The sequence below is a fragment of the Ammospiza caudacuta genome, chromosome 22 (assembly GCF_027887145.1).
Source record: "Ammospiza caudacuta isolate bAmmCau1 chromosome 22, bAmmCau1.pri, whole genome shotgun sequence".
Taxonomy (NCBI): Eukaryota; Metazoa; Chordata; class Aves; order Passeriformes; family Passerellidae; genus Ammospiza; species Ammospiza caudacuta.
Window position 1 is genome coordinate 9,865,714 of NC_080614.1, and position 18,297 is coordinate 9,884,010.

Genomic DNA, 18,297 nt, shown 5'->3' on the forward strand with positions numbered 1-18,297 from the left:
GCTGGCTGGCTGGCTGGGCGGCGGGGAACCCTCCAGCCTGGCGAGAAGGTGGGTTGATCTAGGGGAATCAATAAGCTTTTTTTTTTTTTTTTTTTTTTTTTTTTTTTCTCCTTAAACCAAAATAATGTCTACGGCAGCAGAGACCTCTCCGAGATGTCAGGTATTAGTCCGGAGGGGCAGATCTGCGAGGCACACGGCAGCTCCCGGGTCTACGGTCCATTAGGCTCTCCGTGGGAGAGGGATCCCGGACAGCTCTGCTGGGGAGCCAGCCCAGGAGATTTGTTAGCGGTCTGCTCCGGGGGATACCAGCCACCTCCGGCACCCGAGCGCCAAAGGTGCCTGTGCTGCTGCTGCTGCTGCTGCTGCTGGCGCATTTCAGCCAAACTCCAGCCGGAGCCAGGGCAAGTTGAGCCGGAGGCATTGGAGCCGCTGTGCTTCGGAGACGCCGGGGCGCACGGGGAGCGCGGCGGCACCATGCCTGCCATCAAGAAGGAGCGACTTGACAGGGAGGAGATGGCCCTGGCGGCTTTTAACCAGCCCATGGAAACCCTACCCGAGTACCTGGCGCCCCTGGCCGCCGCTGCCATGCCGGTGGTCACCCCGCACCCGCCGGCGTACGAGCACATCTTCGCCCACCGCGCGTACCTGGGCTTCCAGGAGCCCCACCCGCACCACCCCCAGCACCTCCCCGAGGACCTGATGCTGGAGAGGTTCTCCTCCATCCCGGATTTCCAGCCCTTCTTTGACAACGGGGAGCCTTGCATCGAGGTGGAGTGCGGGGAGAACAAGGCGCTGCTCTACATCAATAAGTTGTGCCAAGGCAGCAAAGGACCCTCCATCCGGTACCGGGGAGAGTGGCTCACCCCCAACGAGTTCCAGTTCGTCAGCGGCAGGGAGACGGCCAAGGACTGGAAGCGCAGCATCAGGCACAAAGGTAAAGGCAGCGCCGGGGTCCCCGCGCCGCCCCGCTCCTCCTCGCATCCTCCCTCTCGCCCCGTGCTCGGGCAGAACCGAGCCCCCTCCCCGCTCCCCCGGCCCCTCTCTGCGGATCGCCGCGCCCCGGTACCGCCGAACTTTTCCGAGCCATTTGGGAACGCTTCCCTTTGGGGTGGGGTTGGGTGTTTGGGAAGGCGGGGGGGATTTGGGGGGCTCCTCTCCGCCGGGGAGAAGTTTGATGTGGCGCGGGCGGAGAGAGATTTGAACAGCGGGCGGGTGGCGGGGTGCGAGCCCCGGGGCTCGGGGGGCTCGGTGGCTTGGGGTGCTCGGTACCAGGGGCTTGGGGGGCTCGGGGTGCTCGGTGCCGGGGGCTCGGGGCTGTCGGTGGCCCCCCGCCCTCCCTCCCGCCGCCCCTGCGCGCCGCCGGCGGTGTCGGTGTCGGTGGCGGCGGCGGCGCCGCGGGGAGCGGCAGCGCGGCCCGGGCCGGCACCGGCGGGGCGGCGGGCGGGGCTCGGGGGTGTTCCCCTCGCAGCTGGGTGGTGCGGGCCCTCCGCGGCGCCGGCGGCTGCTGACGGGCGCCTGCCCTGCCTCCCTCCCCTCCCCGCCCGAGCCGGCGCCCCAGTCGCGGCTCCGCTGCTGCGGGCGGCAGGTGGAGAGCGGGCCCGGGGGGAGCGGCGGGGGCGGGCGGGCACGGCCCGGGCGGCTCCTAATGAGCCCAGAGCTGGAGGCGGCGGCCCGGGGGGCTGAGGAGCGATTAGGAGGTGACTGACACCTCGGCGCGGCATTGATCGCCGGAGAGCGGGGGCCGCGCTAATTGCCGCCGCCCGGCGCTTTGATGGCTGCGCTCCCGCTGCCTTCGGGAAGCCTCAGTCGCTCTGGGGTGAGTCAGGAGGAGCGGCGGGAGGTGCCCGGGGCCGTGCCCGCTGCGGGGGCTGCGGGAGCGCCTCCGCTTCCCCGGGACTGCGGCAGCGCCGGCACCGAGCCCGGCGGGGCTAAGGGGGCCGTGCGGGGCTCCCCTTCCTGAGACCCCCGGGGGCCGTGCCGGGCTCCCCTTCCCGGGACCCGCGGGGATTGTACCGGGCTGTGCCGGGCTCCCCTTCCCGGGACCTGCCGGGACTGTACCGGGCCGTGCCGGGCTTCCCTTCCCCGGGACCCGCGGGCATTGTACCGGGCTGTGCGGGGCTCCTCTACCCGGGACCTGCGGGGATTGTACCGGGCTGTGCCGGGCTCCCTTCCCCGGGACCTGCGGGCATTGTACCGGGCTGTGCGGGGCTCCTCTCCCCGGTTCTTACTGGGGCCGTGCCGGGCTGTGCTGGGCTCCCTTTCCCCGGGACCCTCGGGGCACAAACTCGGTTGCATTGCAGTTGGGGATGGTGCTGCTGGGCAGGCAAGGGGAGGGCTGTTTATATGGAAGCAGACTCGTGCCTCCCCCGTCCCCCCTTCCCTAAATACTTTCCTTTTATAAACGTGCTGATTTCTTTTTCTTCTTGTGCTTTTTCTCGTCTTCTGCATATAGGGAAAAGTTTGAAGACTCTTATGTCCAAAGGAATCTTACAGGTACATCCTCCAATCTGTGATTGCCCTGGGTGTCGAATTTCGTCTCCAGTGGTAAGATTATTGTTAAACTATGTGCTTTGGTTAAGACATCTTCCCTCTCCTCTGCCTCCTTCCCTTTAAAAAAAAAAAAAAAGAAAGAAAAAGAAAAATTCTCTTTGCTTTTGTGCTGGTGGAACCGTGATCTGCGAGGGTCGTGGAGGCTGCCAGAGCCCTGCCTGCCCTGGGAGGGTTCCAGCAGTGTTAGAGAGGAGCTTGGAAGCAGAGCAGACGGCAAGAGAGCAGTGTTTGAGCTGAGGGAAGCAGCACTCGGTGGCATTTATTGGGCAGTGTTTGAGCCGAAGGAAGCAGCACTCGGTGGCATTTTTTGGTTTTCAGGGGGAGCTCTGTGTGTGTGCAGAGGCAAATCATTGAGGAGCCTCTTTGGTGGTCCCACCCCTTGGTTTCAGTGCGTTGTGCACAGGTGTGAAAGTGGCTAAATAAAGCAAAAGGGAAATGTAATTGTTGCCCACGTGTTAGAGTGAGAGCAGGCATTGTACAAACCCTGGTGAGGTGAGCTGCATGAGGAACAACTCAAATGCTCACAGCTTGAGCATCGTTCGTGCCATAGCTCACTTGTGGCTTTTGTAGATCTTTTGTGATGCTGTGTGGGGATGTGAGCAGTGCCTGGCCAGGTGATGCTGTGTGGGGATGTGAGCAGTGCCTGGCCAGGTGATGCTGTGTGGGGATGTGAGCAGTGCTTGGCCAGGTGATGCTGTGGGGATGTGAGCAGTGCTTGGCCAGGTGATGCTGTGTGGGGATGTGAGCAGTGCCTGGCCAGGTGATGCTGTGGGGATGTGAGCAGTGCCTGGCCAGGTGATGCTGTGGGGATGTGAGCAGGGCCTGGCCAGGTGATGCTGTGGGCATGCTGAGCAGTGCCTGGCCAGGTGATGCTGGCTGCTGGGTGTTTTCTGGGCTAGCAGTACCCAACATTCACTATGCACTTTCCTAGCAGCAGCATTTTCAGGGTTTTCAGGTGCATTTCCAGCACAGACAGCTCTGCATGAAGCCAGTGTGTGGTACAGTATTTGAGAGCTGGGTTTGGAAAGTACAGCTAGAGGGGAAAAAAGAGGTTGGTGCAGCTTTGGGCAAGGAGAAATAAATCTTTCTGGATTTGCCTTCCACTGCTTCCCCAGCTGGGAAAGGGGTTTAGGATGTCAGAATTTGCACAGCAAGGCCAGAGCCCAGTGAGGAGCTCTGTCAGAGCTGTTTCTCAGTGCTCCCTGCACTTTCTGTGCTGTACTTAGCTCAAGTCCCTGACCAAAGGACAGTTCCACATTTTGAACCTGAATTCTTTGTGGTAGCTGCATCCACTGCACATCCAGAGCAGCCACACAAGGAGGAGGATTAGTCATTGGGCATGGTTTTTATTTCCCCATTTAGTGATTGCCCATTCGAGATCCAGGGGCTGATTCTCCACAGAAGTAGAAATGCTTTATTTATAATGCAGATGACAGAGACTGGCAGTGCCTGGTCCTGTGTGATCAGTGGGGCTGTGCAGATGGGGAGCTCATCCTGTCTGCAGCTGCTTTCACGCTCTGCAATCGGTCCTTGGACAGCGGGGATGGGCCGGCAGAACTCGGGCAGTGCCGTGGCAGGGGCAAGGCAGGGTCTGCACCTCTGCGTGACCCATCAGCCCATCGGGCAGCAAAGGCAGCGCTGTGCTCCGGGCTGAGCCCGGCTGTCCCTGCGGGAGCGGTGACCGTGTCCCCCGTGCGTGTCCCGTGTGTGTCCCCTGGCATCCCCTGTGCGTGTCCCGTGTGTGTCCCCTGGCATCCCCGAGCGTGTCCCCTGTGTGTGTCCCCTGGCATCCCCTGTGCGTGTCCCGTGTGTGTCCCCTGGCATCCCCGAGCGTGTCCCCTGTGTGTGTCCCCCGCCAGTCCCGAGCAGCCCCGGGGCAGGGCCGGCGGTTCCGAGCCCCGCGCTCGGTCTGGAGGGGAAATTGCAGCGAGCGCAGCCCCGGGCTGGCAGCGCCCCGGGCCGGGCTGCGAGCCCGCTCCCCCCGCTCCCCCCGTTCCCCCCGCTCCCCCCGTTCCCCCCGCTCCCCCCGGCCGCCGCTGGCGCCGCGTTCCCCGCCCGTGACCCGGCGGCCCCGGGGCCGGCGCCCGCCCCCCGCCGCCCGCGCCGCTCGCGCTGCAGCTGCAGACGGGGCCGGCGCCGGGGCCGCTCCGCACCGACCGCCGGTTTCCTGCGCCGAGCCTCGGGGGGAGCGGCCCCGGCGGCGCCTCCGCCCCCGGCCTGCCCCCGCGCCGCCGGCCGGCAGCCAGGCATCCGTCCGTCCATCCGTCCATCCATCATCCATCCATCCATCCATCCATCCATCCATCCATCCATCCATCATCAATCCTTTCATCCTTCCATCCATGGATCCATGCATCCATCCATCCATCCATGCATCCCTCCATCCTTCTTTGCATCCTTCCATCCTTCTCTCCATCTGTCTTTCTCTCCATCTGTCCTTCTGTCCCTCCATTCATCCCCCTGTCTGCCCACCCATCCTTCTGTCCCTCCATCCTTCTGTCTGCCCCTCCCTCCCTTCTCTTTAGGACGGACAAACCTAACCACTGGATTGTTTCCCTTACAGACAGAGTGTGACCCTTGCTGTGTGTTCCATTCTCTGGTGCAGCCTCTGAAGGGGAGTTAGGGCTGGAGGCTGGCTGCTCCTCATCCTCTTTTCCCTCTGTTTCCCATGGATATTTGGTTTCTGGGATAGGGTTTCTGTTGGAAAGGTGGCTCTTATGGGGTTGAGGTAGAGAAGACCCCTTTCCCCAGATCTGTTGTGGCATGGCCACATTCAAACAAACAAACAAAAGGAGCCATAAATGATGTTTGGGGTTTGCCCCTGTCCATCCCATGCAGAGGCACAGGGTGGCTGTGCAGGGCTGAGCACTGACAGTGGGAATTAATTTGCTGGGCTGTGTTTTGCTCTTTGTTTGATTTATGTGTGATTCCTTTATTTGCTGCTTTTTGCTTTCCTCATCGTGGTTGTTGTTTTCCTTTGCTGCCCCGAGGTTCAGGCCCCAGTCCAAGACTTTGTCAGGGATGGAGGGAGGAACTCTGTGCTGCTAACTTCAACAATGCCAGTGAGGACCAAATCTGTTTGTTAGCCCTGAGGTTCCTGAGCCTCCTCCTGGGCCCTGTTTTGGGTGGAAGGCAGCTCTGAGTGTCCCCAGAGTGGCTCTGTGTCACTCCTGGTGCTGGGCTCCTTTCTGTCCTTCCCTGGCTGCTCCACAGTTTCCTTGGGAGCAGAGCAGGGCAAGGAAGGGACATCCAGGGGCTCCAAGGCATGGTGGGATCCAAATTCAGAGGTTTTCATCAAAAAGGGAATCTCCCATACCAGGCACGAGTCCTCCAGGAGAACTTTGCTGTGCCAAGGGGACTGTGCCTGCTGCAGAATTTCCTCGGCAGGATTAATTCTGAAATTTCACTGTTAACTGAGTAGATCAGATTTGGGTTCCTCTCTGAGCTGCTCTGGGTTCAGGGATGGGATTGGAGAATGTTGGGGTTTGTGTGCAGGGGCTGTTTCCATAACTCTGCCTTTGTGCCCTCGGGGCAGCCTCATGAATGTGGAAAAAGCCCCTCTGTAAAGCAGACTTAGAAACTTCCAAATCCCCCCAAGGACTTTGGCACAGTCTGTTGGTTTTTATTTGTGGTTTCATGCTGATTTGGCTTGTTGCTTTTAATCCAGCTCATTTCAGTTCAGGTTAGTGTTTGTTGGAGGTTTTGGGATAGATGGGCTCTTTCTGTTTGTTTGCAGGGTTGTTTTGGTTCTGTTTTGTTGTTTTAAAGGACTTGGCCCAGGTGCATTTTAACCTGTGCTGCACTGCAGACTTGCAGGGTGAATTCTTAACAGAAGTTGGTTCAATCTCTGTCAGGTTTCAGCTTTATGGAGATGAGGTGACTCCTGCTCTGAAATGGGGTGAGGGACCCCCAAAGCCCCCCCAGTGCTGAGTTTAAGGTGCTGGGCTTGGTCCAGCTCCCAGGGCTCCTGCTCTGGGGGCAGTGGGAGCCCCTGTGCTGCTGCTGACACAGAAAGGTCCCCAAAATCCACTGCTGTGGGGCCAGGGAGCATTGCAGAGGGGGTTCTGGGGGGCAAACAGCTGGGAATGGGGATCAGGGTGGCTGGAGAGGTGCTGTGAAATGCTCTTGGAGTGGAAGTTGCTGCTGATGGTCCCAGCCCTGCTCCTCATCCTCTTTTCCATGGCAAACAGCTGGAAATGGAATCAGGGTGGCTGTGAAAGGCTCTTTGGGGTGGAAGTTATTGCTGATGGTCCCAGCTCTGCTCCTCTTCCTCTTTTCCATGGCAAACAGCTGGAAATGGAATCAGGGTGGCTGTGAAAGCTCTTTGGGGTGTGGAAGTTGCTGCTGATGGTCCCAGCCCTGCATGGGATGGTCCCCATCCTCTTTTCCCATTGCAAACAGCTGGAAATGGGGATCAGGGTGGCTGTGAAAGCTCTTTGGGGTGTGGGAGTTGCTGCTGACGGTCCCAGTTCTGCTCCTGGGCAGCACAAGCAGCAGCAGGAGCAGTTATTGTTCTGCACAGAGGCACAACCAGCCCAGATCAATGGCACTGACAGTGCCAGCACAATGCTGAAGGATTTAATTTTGTGGATTATTAAATACCCTCTGGAAAGGAAAATATTAATTGGATTGCAGGCTTGGGAGGGAACAGCAGAGATGTAGGAGCAGCTGTGGTTTAAGGAAATAATTTTATCTCGGAGGGGCTTTGAGGGGCTCCAGAGGGGTGAGGTTTGCCTGGTGCAGGGCTGGGGTGAAGGTGAAGATCCCTGCTCTGGAGAGGAGACAGTGGGGATGGAGGGGCAGAGCAGGGGCCCTGTGTGAGCTCAGGGCTTGTGGAAAGCAGGCCAGGGGAGAGAGGGAAGGAAAATCCCAGCTGTGCTTGCTGTGGGAGGGCTCCTCTGACGGGATCACATCATCTTCTCCTTGGGATGCTCCCAGGGATCCCTCACCCCGCAGCACTTCAGCATTCCCTGCTGCAGGAAAAGGCAATTCCTGAGCCCTCAGTGTGACCCAGCAGCCCGGCAGTGCTGCTGGAATTCCGCTCTGAGGAAGGAAAGACAGACAAATAAACGTGGGGGAGCAGGGGAAGCAGCATCACCTCGTTAGTGCCGCGTCAAGGGCAGCCCAGAGGTGACACAGGAGAAGTAATTTTGCTGTCAGAATTATTTAGAGATGTCATTAAAGTGCTTAGGGCTGTCTGTGGTGCTTCAGGGCACAGGCACCTGGTGTTAATTTGCTCTGCTGTGTGTCCAGGCTCGCTGGCCTGGCTCAGAGGGAGCTGGGAGGCAAAGGGTGCCCTCAGAACCTTCATTAATTTGGAATTGCCCATCAGGTCAGGGCTGCAGGGGTGCTGGGCTCTGCAGAGGGCTCCTTGTGGCTCAGCTGTGGCACAGGGAGAGCAGGAGGAGGTCCCTGCTGGAATCCTGCTGGAGCTGTCCCTGCCGTGGGGCACCTGCCACCGTGGGACAGGAATTTAGGGCTGGAATTGGCCATTTGCCATTGCCATGGGCTGGGATTTAGGGTTCCTTCCACGCCTGGGGTTTTGTGATTGGCCCTGGGTTTGGAAAAGAAATCCTCCCTGTTTTTATTTAATTATTCCTTGACCCAAAATATTATTTTCTGTATTTTCTGTATTATTTTAGAAGAGTTGTGTTTGCTTGGAGCTGGTGCCCAGTTCAGTGCAGGGATTGGTTTCAGCAGCAGCTCTGGGATTTTAAAGGACTCCAGGACCTCTGAAGGACTTTGCTAAAGCACCTTTAAAGGACTTTAAAGGAGCTGTAAGCCAGCAGAGCTCCTGGGCAGGACTCTTGGCTGTTCCCTGCCTGGGGTTTGTGTTTCTCAGAGCTCTGGGGCTGGGCTGGATCCCACCCCACAGCTCCTGCTCCCTGCCCAGCCCATCCCAGAGCCCCCTGGGACCCCAGCCCGCCGTGATCCCCCTTATCCCAGCTGGCTGGGGAGTGCCAGGGCTGGGATGGATCCCACCCCACAGCTCCTGCTCCCTGCCCAGCCCATCCCAGAGCCCCCTGGGACCCCAGCCCGCCGTGATCCCCCTTATCCCAGCTGGCTGGGGAGTGCCAGGGCTGGGATGGAGCTGCTGCTGCTGCTGCTGGGTTGCCAGGACAACCAGGGATGGCCCCTGCAGACAGGAAAGGGCAAACATTCCTCTCTGCAGCATCGGTGATTGAATGAGATTAGATGGAATTAGATAATCCTGGAATTCTCGCTGATTTGACGCCAGGCCTTTATTAAATAAGTAAAAGTACCAGCCCTTATAATAAAAATGAATTCTTTCAGATCAATAACTTTCCCTGCTGCTCGTCGCAGCTGTGGTTCTTGAGATCTCTTTTTCTGTGGCACGGGGTGAGCCGCACAAACCTGCCTCTTTTTAATTTTATTTTCTTTTTTCCTCTCCCAGAGGGGACAAATAATATCAATTCCTCTTTTATTTCCCCCTTGTGATTCACCCACTTAACCCTAAGGTGCCCTTGCAGAGGAAGGCACTGCAGGGTTCTCCAGGGATGATTCACTGCACTGGAATTTACAGCTCTGGGGTTGCTTAAACACTGCCCACCATCACTCTTAGATATTACAGTGTTCTAGAGTTAAAGGAAGGAAATGAAAACACATGAAAATACAAAATTCATGGGAAAATTAATGGAAAATTAATGGCAAATACATGGTGAAAATAATGGGAAATTAATGGGAAAGTTCATGGAAAAATTCATGGAAAATTAATGGAAGAAATAATGGAAAATTCATGGGAAATTCATGGAAAAAATAATGGCAGAATTCATGGCAAAATTCATGGCAAAATACACGAAAATACAAAAATACATGAAAACACAAGAAATCACAGCTCCTCTGCAGAATGCCTTTAATTCAGAATTAAAATCCAATTTATTCTCTAATTCCTGCATTAGCAGTGTGATTTCTTACAACGTCTTTGGCTTGAAATTCATGAGCTGCTGGTGCAGGTCAGGATCTGGGCTGGTTTGTATCAGCACTGTGGATCTGGGTTTGGGTATTTTTTTTGAAGTCTCACCTTGCCGTGATGGATTTCTGAGGCAGAAGTTGAGTTCAGAGTAATTCCAAAGGCTGGGGAGCATTTCTGTCCCCTGGCATGTGCAGAGGGCAGAAATCATCCTTGCTTTGGGAGGATTTAGCTCTGCCTTTGATGTGTGTGCTGTTGTCTTTAAACCACTGCAGGACCTGCACAAAGTGTGTTTAAAGGGTGTTTGAAATGATGGGCTCCGAGTTGCTGAGCTTTTCCTTGGGCTGCACAACTTCCATCCTCGCAGAAACCCAAGCACGTTGTGTCGGCACTATTGTCCCAGCAAAAAAAGATATATTGGTTTAACATATTTTCCATTAACAAGCTTTAATTTGCATAAATTATATCACCCCCTGTTAATTTATTATTACTTCTTCGGTTTCCTCTATTTCATTATTTCTCCTGGGGGTTATAAAATTACTGGGATTATTCTGCTTAAGCTTTTTAAAATACAGTCACAGTGCTGTGTTTTCCCATTCACCTTGTATTTCCTCATTGTTCTGAGGCTCATTAAAAACCTGAAGTGTCACAAGAACTTCCCTGGACTGGAATTCTGCAAGTCTTTGAGAGCAAAGTACACAAGTTTGCTGATTTAAACCTGAATAATTGTGGAAGTTTCTGCTTGGACACCTCCTAAATCACTGCTTCCCCCTAAATCACTTCCTTCCCCCAAATCCCCCCTTGGCTGCCTGGGTGGAAGAACCTGCAGTTATTATTCCTTTAATTTCTGTTTTTCACAATCCTGCTCTTGTCTTTTGTTTGCCTTCCCGACCCCAAATGTGATTTCAGAGGGGATTTTCCTGCAGCACCAGTGTCCAAAGAGAGGCAGGGGTGTGCCTGGTGCTGCTGCAGTGTTTGGGCAGGGCTCACCTGCAGCTCAGGGACAGCAGATCCAGCTGGGCCTGGGGAGGCTCTGCAGGGATTTGTGCTCCTCATCCTGTTTGTTTTAATGGGGCATTCACTGCTCAGGAGCTGCCTCACACCTGAGCTGGCGCCTGCAGAACCCAGGGGTGCGAGAGTTTGACCCTGCTTTGATTTAACCCTTATTTTGGCTGTTTCTCCATGGGAATTTGGGTTTGTGCTGGGTTTGATCTTGGTTTTACCTGTGCAGAGATGCCTCTGTTAAGTAAGTAAAAGTAATTATTATTGGTATGGTGCTCCATACCCTGTGGAGTGCAGAGCACATGGTGCTGTGCTCTGACATTGGTGTTTTACTTTTGCTTTGAGCTGGAGTGAGGGAAATACAGGGAAAGATTCCTGGAGCAGGATTTGTCCATGGCAGGAATTTCTGGAGCAGGATTTCTCCATGGCAGGGCTGTCCATGGCAGGAATTCTTGGAACAGGATTTGTCCATAGTAGGAATTTCTGGAGCAGGATTTGTCCATGATAAGAATTCATGGAGCAATGATTTGTCCATGGCAGGAATTCCTGGAGCAGAATTTCTCCATGACAAGAATCCCTGGAGCAGGATTTGTCCATGGCAGGGCTGTCCATGGCAGGAATTCCTGGTGCAAGTTTTGTCCATGGCAGGAATTCCTGGAGCAGGATTTGTCCATGACAAGAATTCCTGGAGCAGGATTTGTCCATGGCAGGAATTCCTGGAGCAGGATTTATTCATGGCAGAGATTCCTGGAGCAGGATTTGTCCATGACAAGAATTCCTGGAGCAGGATTTGTCCATGACAAGAATTCATGGAGCAGGATTTATCCATGGCAGAGATTCCTGGAGCAGGATTTATCCATGACCCAAATTCCTGGAGCAGGATTTGTCCATGGCAGGAATTCCTGGAGCAGGATTTATTCATGGCAGAGATTCCTGGAGCAGGATTTGTCCATGACAAGAATTCATGGAGCAGGATTTGTCCATGACAAGAATTCATGGAGCAGGATTTATCCATGGCAGAGATTCCTGGAGCAGGATTTATTCATGACAAGGATCTCTGGAGCAGGATTTATCCATGGCCCAAATCCCTGGAGCAGAATTCCTCCCTGACCTGTGAAGCAGGTGCCGCCCTGGTTCTGGCTGTCTGCAGGGGTGAATCCAAAGCTGTGATTTGCAGGTGGTGGCTCCTGCAGGAGGAAGAGGAGATGGAAAGCAGGCCCAGGTGTGATTTCACTTTCCCTGTGCCAGCCCGCTGCAGTGCCCAGGGGTGACCCAGAGCTGCTTAGCAGAGCCCAAGAGGATCAGGAGGAGCCCGAGGCTGCTGCAGCTCAGGGGATTTGGGATTGCCACAGTGTCACTGGTGCAGCTCCTCTTTGCCTGGGCTGCTCTGTTTTCAGAGGCCTGGGAAATCAGCAGGTAAAGGTTAAATTGGGGTTCTGAGGTTGCTGTGCAGGAGGTGCTCTCACAGCTCCCCTGCTCTGCACAGGTGTGTTTTACCTGAGCTCATGCAGGTGGAACCTCATCCCGGGCCTTTCCAAGCATCATTCCAGCCTGGGGTGCAGGACAGACCCAGGGTGTTCACTCTGAAATTGTGTGGTTTCACTTGGCTCTCTGCAGGCGGGCTGGGGCTTAAAGCAGCTGCAGAGTGGCTGGCAGCAAACCCCAGCTGTGCAGCAGGTTGTGGTTCAAAAACTGAGGAAACCTCCAGGCTGTGGGCACAGTGTGTTAGTGTGGGTTTGTGTGCAGCAGGTCAGGGCTGGGGGCTCTCGGTGGGATTGCTGCTGGAATTCTGGAATTCCCTCAGGAATCCCCAGCCCTGCTGAGTGTGTCACAGGTGAGGGTTGGGGCTCTGGGTGGTTTTTGCTCCTGGAATTCCCTCAGGCATCCCCAGCCCTGCTGCAGGGCTCTGTCCATGGTGTCAGACCCCAGCTCTGCTTCCCACCCTGGAATTCCTCAGTGCCCAGAGGGGAGAGGCCATTTCCACATCAAATTTCCAAACTTCCCCTCTGTTTTACTCCAATTGACTCTGGTTCTGCTTCCACTCCCATGTGAGATTGGGATTTTTTCACCTTCTCAGAAGACTCTTCCCTCTGGCATTGCTCCTTTTCCTTTCTTCCCTCCCAGCTTCTTGTTCTCCACTCTTTTGATGAATTATTTACCTCTCTAGTATTACTTTTTTTTATATTCTCTTTGTGTTTACCTTCAAAACACACAACTCCCAACACCCCCTGCACCCTCCCTTGTGCTCCTTGGGAAGCCACTGAATTTATTGGTCACTCATTTCCCAGTGTTAGTTATAAACACTAATGTTGTAAAATCCTGTGGTGTCACCTGGTGGGGCTCACAGAGTGCTGAGCTGGTGATTTTTGGGGTGCAGGGATTGATCATTTGCAGCTGGGTGAGTGTTCTGGTGATTTTTGGAGTATAGGAATTTATTCTTTGCAGCTGGGTGAGTGTTCCTGGTGATTTTTGGAGTATAGGGATTTATCCTTGGCAGCTGGGTGAGTGTTCTGGTGATTTTTGGGATATAGGGATTTATCCTTGGCCGCTGGGTGAGTGTTCTGGTGATTTTTGGGGTGCAGGGTTTATTCTTGGCAGCTGGGTGAGTGTTCTGGTGATTTTTAATGTGGCCAGTCCCCCAAGGCTGTCATGAGCAGGGATTTGGCCACTCCAGCTCTGCCCTCTATCCCCATCTCCTTCCCCTGCATTTCCTTGGCCTGATCCCAGCACTGAATCTCTTCTAAAACAATTTATTCCCATTTATTCTGTGGAATACCTTGCTCTGGCACCAACATTTGCTTCCGGCAGCCACCTCAGGGTGCAAAAAAAAGCCCCAAAGCCTCCGGTTGTGCTTGGAGCCCTTTGCCATCCATCAGCCAGGGGTCACAGGAACTGCAGCTCAGGTCTGAAACCTGCAGGAAATCAGTCTTTGTTACACGTGAAATAAAGCAGTCTATGGGGAAAATAACCATAAATGTTCATTATTTGTACAGGAAAATCAATTTGTAGGCCAATTGACCAAATAAAGTAATACAATTTGCTGGGAAATCCCCCAGGTGTGGCAGGGAAATGGCAGAGCTGGGCTGCAGGCTCAGGGCTGTGTGGGGTGGGAGGCTGGGAAAGGAGTAAAACTGCAGGAAAGGGCACAGGGGAGGGGAATTGGCGTTTTTGGGTGGTTTTGCAGCGTTCTGTGTGTGGTGCCAGGGAAGGTGCTGGGGACAGGGACAGCCCTGGGAGCTGCTCCTGTTGTTCTGCTGCTCCAGAGGTGCCGCAGCTGGCACTGGGAACAGAGGGGAAATGCCTGAGAGCATCCTCTGAACCTCCCTCTGCTCCTTGTCCCTTCACCTGCGAGACGGGGAAATGTGTGAGAGCATCCACACCCTCTGCTCCCTGAGAGCTGGGGAAATGTCTCTAGAGAAAAAAAAAAAAATTATTACTTAGATTTATTATTTCTATTTATTATTTACATGTATTATTTTGATATTTAAATCTAAAATATAGATTATCCATAATTATGATTTACATTTATTTATATGTATAAAAATACTTATATTCATATTTACATTTATATGTATAGTTATATTTACATTTACATGTATAATTATATTTAAAGTTTCATGTACACATATATTTATATTTAGTTTTATATTTATAAAGATAGTTATATTTATAAATATATGTATATTTATAAGTAGTTTTATACTTATAAATATACATATACTTATGTATATAGTTTATATATACAACTATACTTATAAATATAGTTTTATTTATAAATTGTTGTTTATTGTTATTGTTTATATTATCATTTATGTTATTATTTAATAATTGCTGGATGTTTCCCTGGAGCACTCGGGGCTAATGAAGGCCCAGGGGACAGGGACAGGGCAGGATTATCCCGGCCCTCGGGGAGGTGTTTGCACTGATCACAGCTGAGGGGGAGTGCAAACTCTGCCACTCCTGCAGGGAATGTGTCCCCACTGCTCTGTAACGCCCTAATTAAAGCCATTCCCCACGTTTGTTATTGGGAAAAGCAAAGGAAAACATCCCAGGCTCTCTGAGCCTCCCCCTTTCCTCTCCCCTATCTTTATTATCAATAAAAAGAGGAGGAAAATGCTGTCTGGGCTCGAGGATTTCCTTCACATATGGAAGAGATTTAGAACGCTCCTGCTCCCAGAGCTGCCCCAGCATTCCCTGGCTGCTCCCTGTGCTTCCCAGCCTTACCTGGGAGCAGGGGCTGCTTTCCCCTGCAGGTTTTTATCCGATAATAATTATTTCTGAGGGCTGAATCACAGGCACGTGAATCACCTTGCAAACAGCTTTGATATTTTCCAATTCTTGGCCTCGCTGGGGGTCCCATCCCAGTTCCACTGGGACTTGTATTAAAAATGAAATCCGGTTCCATTTGATTGGCTGAAATTGCAGATTCTGTGTGGCAGTGGCAGTGCAGCTCTGTGGTTTGCGGGGTGTTCCTGCTGCTGGCAGGGTCAGGAACTCCCTGGGAAAGCTTTCATTGAATGGTGACGTGGGATTATTTGGTGGGAAATATTCCGGAGGCAGAGATTGGAGCCTGATTGTGCTGCCTCCTTCCTTTCCTCTCACTGAGGATGAGGGGCAGGCTGGGGATGAAGGGCTGGGAGAGGCTGGAGGTGCAGGGCTTGGTCAGGACTGGAGAAATCACAATCAGAAGTGCCTGAGCTGCAAAGTCCTTTAGAAAGTGACAGAGTGTGAGCCACGTGTGCTTTGTGAGCCGTGTGTGACAGCTGTGGCTGGTCAGGAAGAGCTTTCTGACAGAGATGAACAAGTTTTTGTTTGGTGTTTGTGGAAATGCTGAGGTTTCTCAGTGGTGTTTGGTGTTTGTGGAAATGCTGAGGTTTCTCAGTGGTGTTTGGTGTTTGTGGAAATGCTGAGGTTTCTCAGTGGTGTTTGGTGTTTGTGGAAATGCTGAGGTTTCTCAGTGGCGTTTGTGGAAATGCTGCGGTTCCTCACCAAACCCTGTGGTTTTGTCTCTCCCGTGGCAGAACCGGGGCCGGCTGGCAGAGAAGAGGAGCATCCCCCTGCCCCCCAGCAGGGTCCCCAAGAAGGAGCTGGGCCCCCTCCTGTCCCCCAGCGAGGACAGCCAGGACAGCGACAGGAGCCATGGGCAGCAGCAGCCCCACGTGAAGCAGGAGGAGGATCTGCACATCAGTATCATGAAAAGAAGGTACCTGCAGGCAGGGCTGGGGGGAACACGGGCACAGGAACCTGGGCACAGGCAGCCCTGCCCCGGGGAGCCAAGGTGTTGTGGGGTTTGATGTTTGGTTCCAAGCCTCAGAGCATCCTGAGAGCCTCTGGGAGCAGGGGAGCAATGCTGGAGCTGCAGCAGGGAGCAGGAGCTGCTGGATTCTGGTCCTGTTCTTCTCAGTGCCATGGACATTCCTCCTGGGACTGTGCAGCCCTAGAGGAGGAGGAGAAGGGATGGCCTTGAGTGAGTGGTGACCCTCATCTGGGCTCTCCTCAATATTCAGCTCCCAAATTCCAGATCCTCTCCTGGGAGGCCTCAGTGCCCTCAATATTCAGCTCCCAAATTCCAGGTGCTCCCAGCCCTCTGGAAAAGCAGGAATTTCAGAGGATCTGTGACCCCAGAGAGCACAGCCCCAAAGGACTGTGCCCCATGCCCCTGGGCTGTCCCCTCCCCGTGATGCACAGCAGGGCTCAGCTCCTGAGACAAGGCTGTAAAAGCAGAGCAGAGGGAGCTGAGGGCTGTAATTGCTTTCCTGGTGGTTTATGTGCTCCTTGGCTGGCAGTGCAGGAGCTGTGCCCCCTGCTCAGACAGATGCTGGTACCCCCAGCAGCTCAGGGAAGGAGCAGCCAGCTCTGCCCATAAAGCCTCCTGTAATTAATTTTATCATTGCAGCTGTCCAGGGGTGCTGCTGGAAATGGAAATGTGTTTTGGGATGCACCTGGGCTGCTCAGGAGCTCAGGGAACCCTCCCAGGGAGCTTTGGTGATCTGCCCTGTCCCTCCTGCCCCTTTAATTGTGCTTTTAATGCAGCAGAATTAGTGCTGGATTGTCTCATTACGGGGAGAACAATGTGATAACTGCAATTGATAACGCTGGGCCCCCCAAACACAAAGTGCCCCTATCTCAAATCTTTAATTACTGTAATTGCTGTGCCTGGTTTGCTGGGAAATGAAGGAGGAATGTGTGGGAGCTCCCAGGCAGTGATCCCCAGCCTGCCAGGGATGTGCTCTCCTGCAGTTTGTGCCCCTTGGTTAGCTTTAATTTCCTTGGTGGGAGCAGGATTCTCCCAGCTGGGTTAATCTCTCTGTGATTGTGTGCCCTTGCTCTTTTCCTTTCCCTGATTTTGTGCCCTTGCTCTTTTCCTTTCCCTGATTTTGTGCCCTTGCTCTTTTCCTTTCCCCGATTTCGTGCATTTGTTCTTTCCTTCCCTGGGACCTGTGCTGCAGTATGCTGGGCAGGTGGGACAGGTAGAATTCCCCTGAGGGCAGGAACAGGTGGAAAAACCAGGAATTCAGTGCCCAGGGAGCATCTCCTGCTCCCAGCCCCAGCATCCCTGAGCATTCATCCCTCAGGCAGGGGAGCCCAGGGGTCTCCTGTCCCAGTGGGGGGAGAATGGAACAGTGACCCCTCCTGATGGCCTGGGATGGCCCTGGGGACATCAGGAGCAGTCTGACCCCCTCCTGATGGCCCTGGGTGGCTCTGGGGACATCAGGAGCAGCCTGACCCCCTCCTGATGGCCCTGGGTGGCTCTGGGGGTGGCCCTGGGGACATCAGGAGCAGCCTGACCCCCTCCTGATGGCCCTGGGGACATCAGGAGCAGCACAGCGGCCCCAGAGCCCAGACACGACAGCTGGGCCCTGCAGGGGCTGTGCCCCATCTGCTCTGGCCTTAATTCACCTGCTGTGGCCTCCCCCTGGGCTGAGGGGCTTTGCTGGCCCCCACTGAGAGCAGAACTGGGTTAAACTGGGATGGGGAGCCGGGCCAGGCCTGGTTAAACTGGGATGGGGAACTGGGCCAGGCCTGGGTTACACTGGGATGGGGAACTGGGCCAGGCCTCAGCAAACCTGGGTTAAACTGGGATGGGGCTGAAATTTGGGCTGGAGAAGGCAGGAATTGGAGCTGGAATTGGGGCTGGACTTGGGGGCTGGCCAAGGCAGGAATTGGGGCTGGAATTGGGGTTGAACAGGGCTGGAATTGGGGTTGAACAGGGCAGGAATTGGGGCTGGAATTGGGGTTGAACAGGGCAGGAATTGGAGCTGGAATTGGGGTTGAACAAGGCAGGAATTGGGGCTGGAATTGGGGTTGAACAAGGCAGGAATTGGGGTTGAACAGGGCAGGAATTGGAGCTGGAATTGGGGGCTGGCCAAGGCAGGAATTGGGGCTGGAATTGGGGTTGAACAGGGCAGGAATTGGAGCTGGAATTGGGCAGGAATTGGAGCTGGAACTGGGGTTGAACAGGGCAGGAATTGGGCAGGAATTGGAGCTGGAATTGGGGTTGAACAGGGCTGGAATTGGGGTTGAACAGGGCAGGAATTGGAGCTGGAATTGGGGTTGAACAGGGCAGGAATTGGGGCTGGAATTGGGGTTGAACAGGGCAGGAATTGGGGCTGGAATTGGGGGCTGGCCAAGGCAGGAATTTGGGCTGGAATTGGGGGCTGGCCAAGGCAGGAATTTGGGCTGGAATTGGGGTTGAACAGGGCAGGAATTGGGGCTGGAATTGGGGTTGAACAGGGCAGGAATTGGGGCTGGAATTGGGCAGGAATTGGAGCTGGAACTGGGGTTGAACAGGGCAGGAATTGGGGCTGGGGGTC

General features: G+C 54.4%; 1 protein-coding gene across 1 annotated transcript in view; it reads left to right on the forward strand.

Moving 5' to 3' along the window:
• The first annotated feature begins 459 nt into the window (after window positions 1–459).
• SAMD11 (sterile alpha motif domain containing 11) overlaps window positions 460–18,297 on the forward strand; it is a 64,291-nt gene continuing 46,453 nt past the window's right edge. Inside the window, exons 1-3 of the mRNA XM_058818635.1 lie at window positions 460–934; window positions 2,453–2,544; window positions 15,505–15,686. Of these exons, the coding sequence (XP_058674618.1) occupies window positions 475–934; window positions 2,453–2,544; window positions 15,505–15,686 (734 nt within the window). The 5' untranslated portion in view covers window positions 460–474. The remainder of the gene's footprint in view (window positions 935–2,452; window positions 2,545–15,504; window positions 15,687–18,297) is intronic.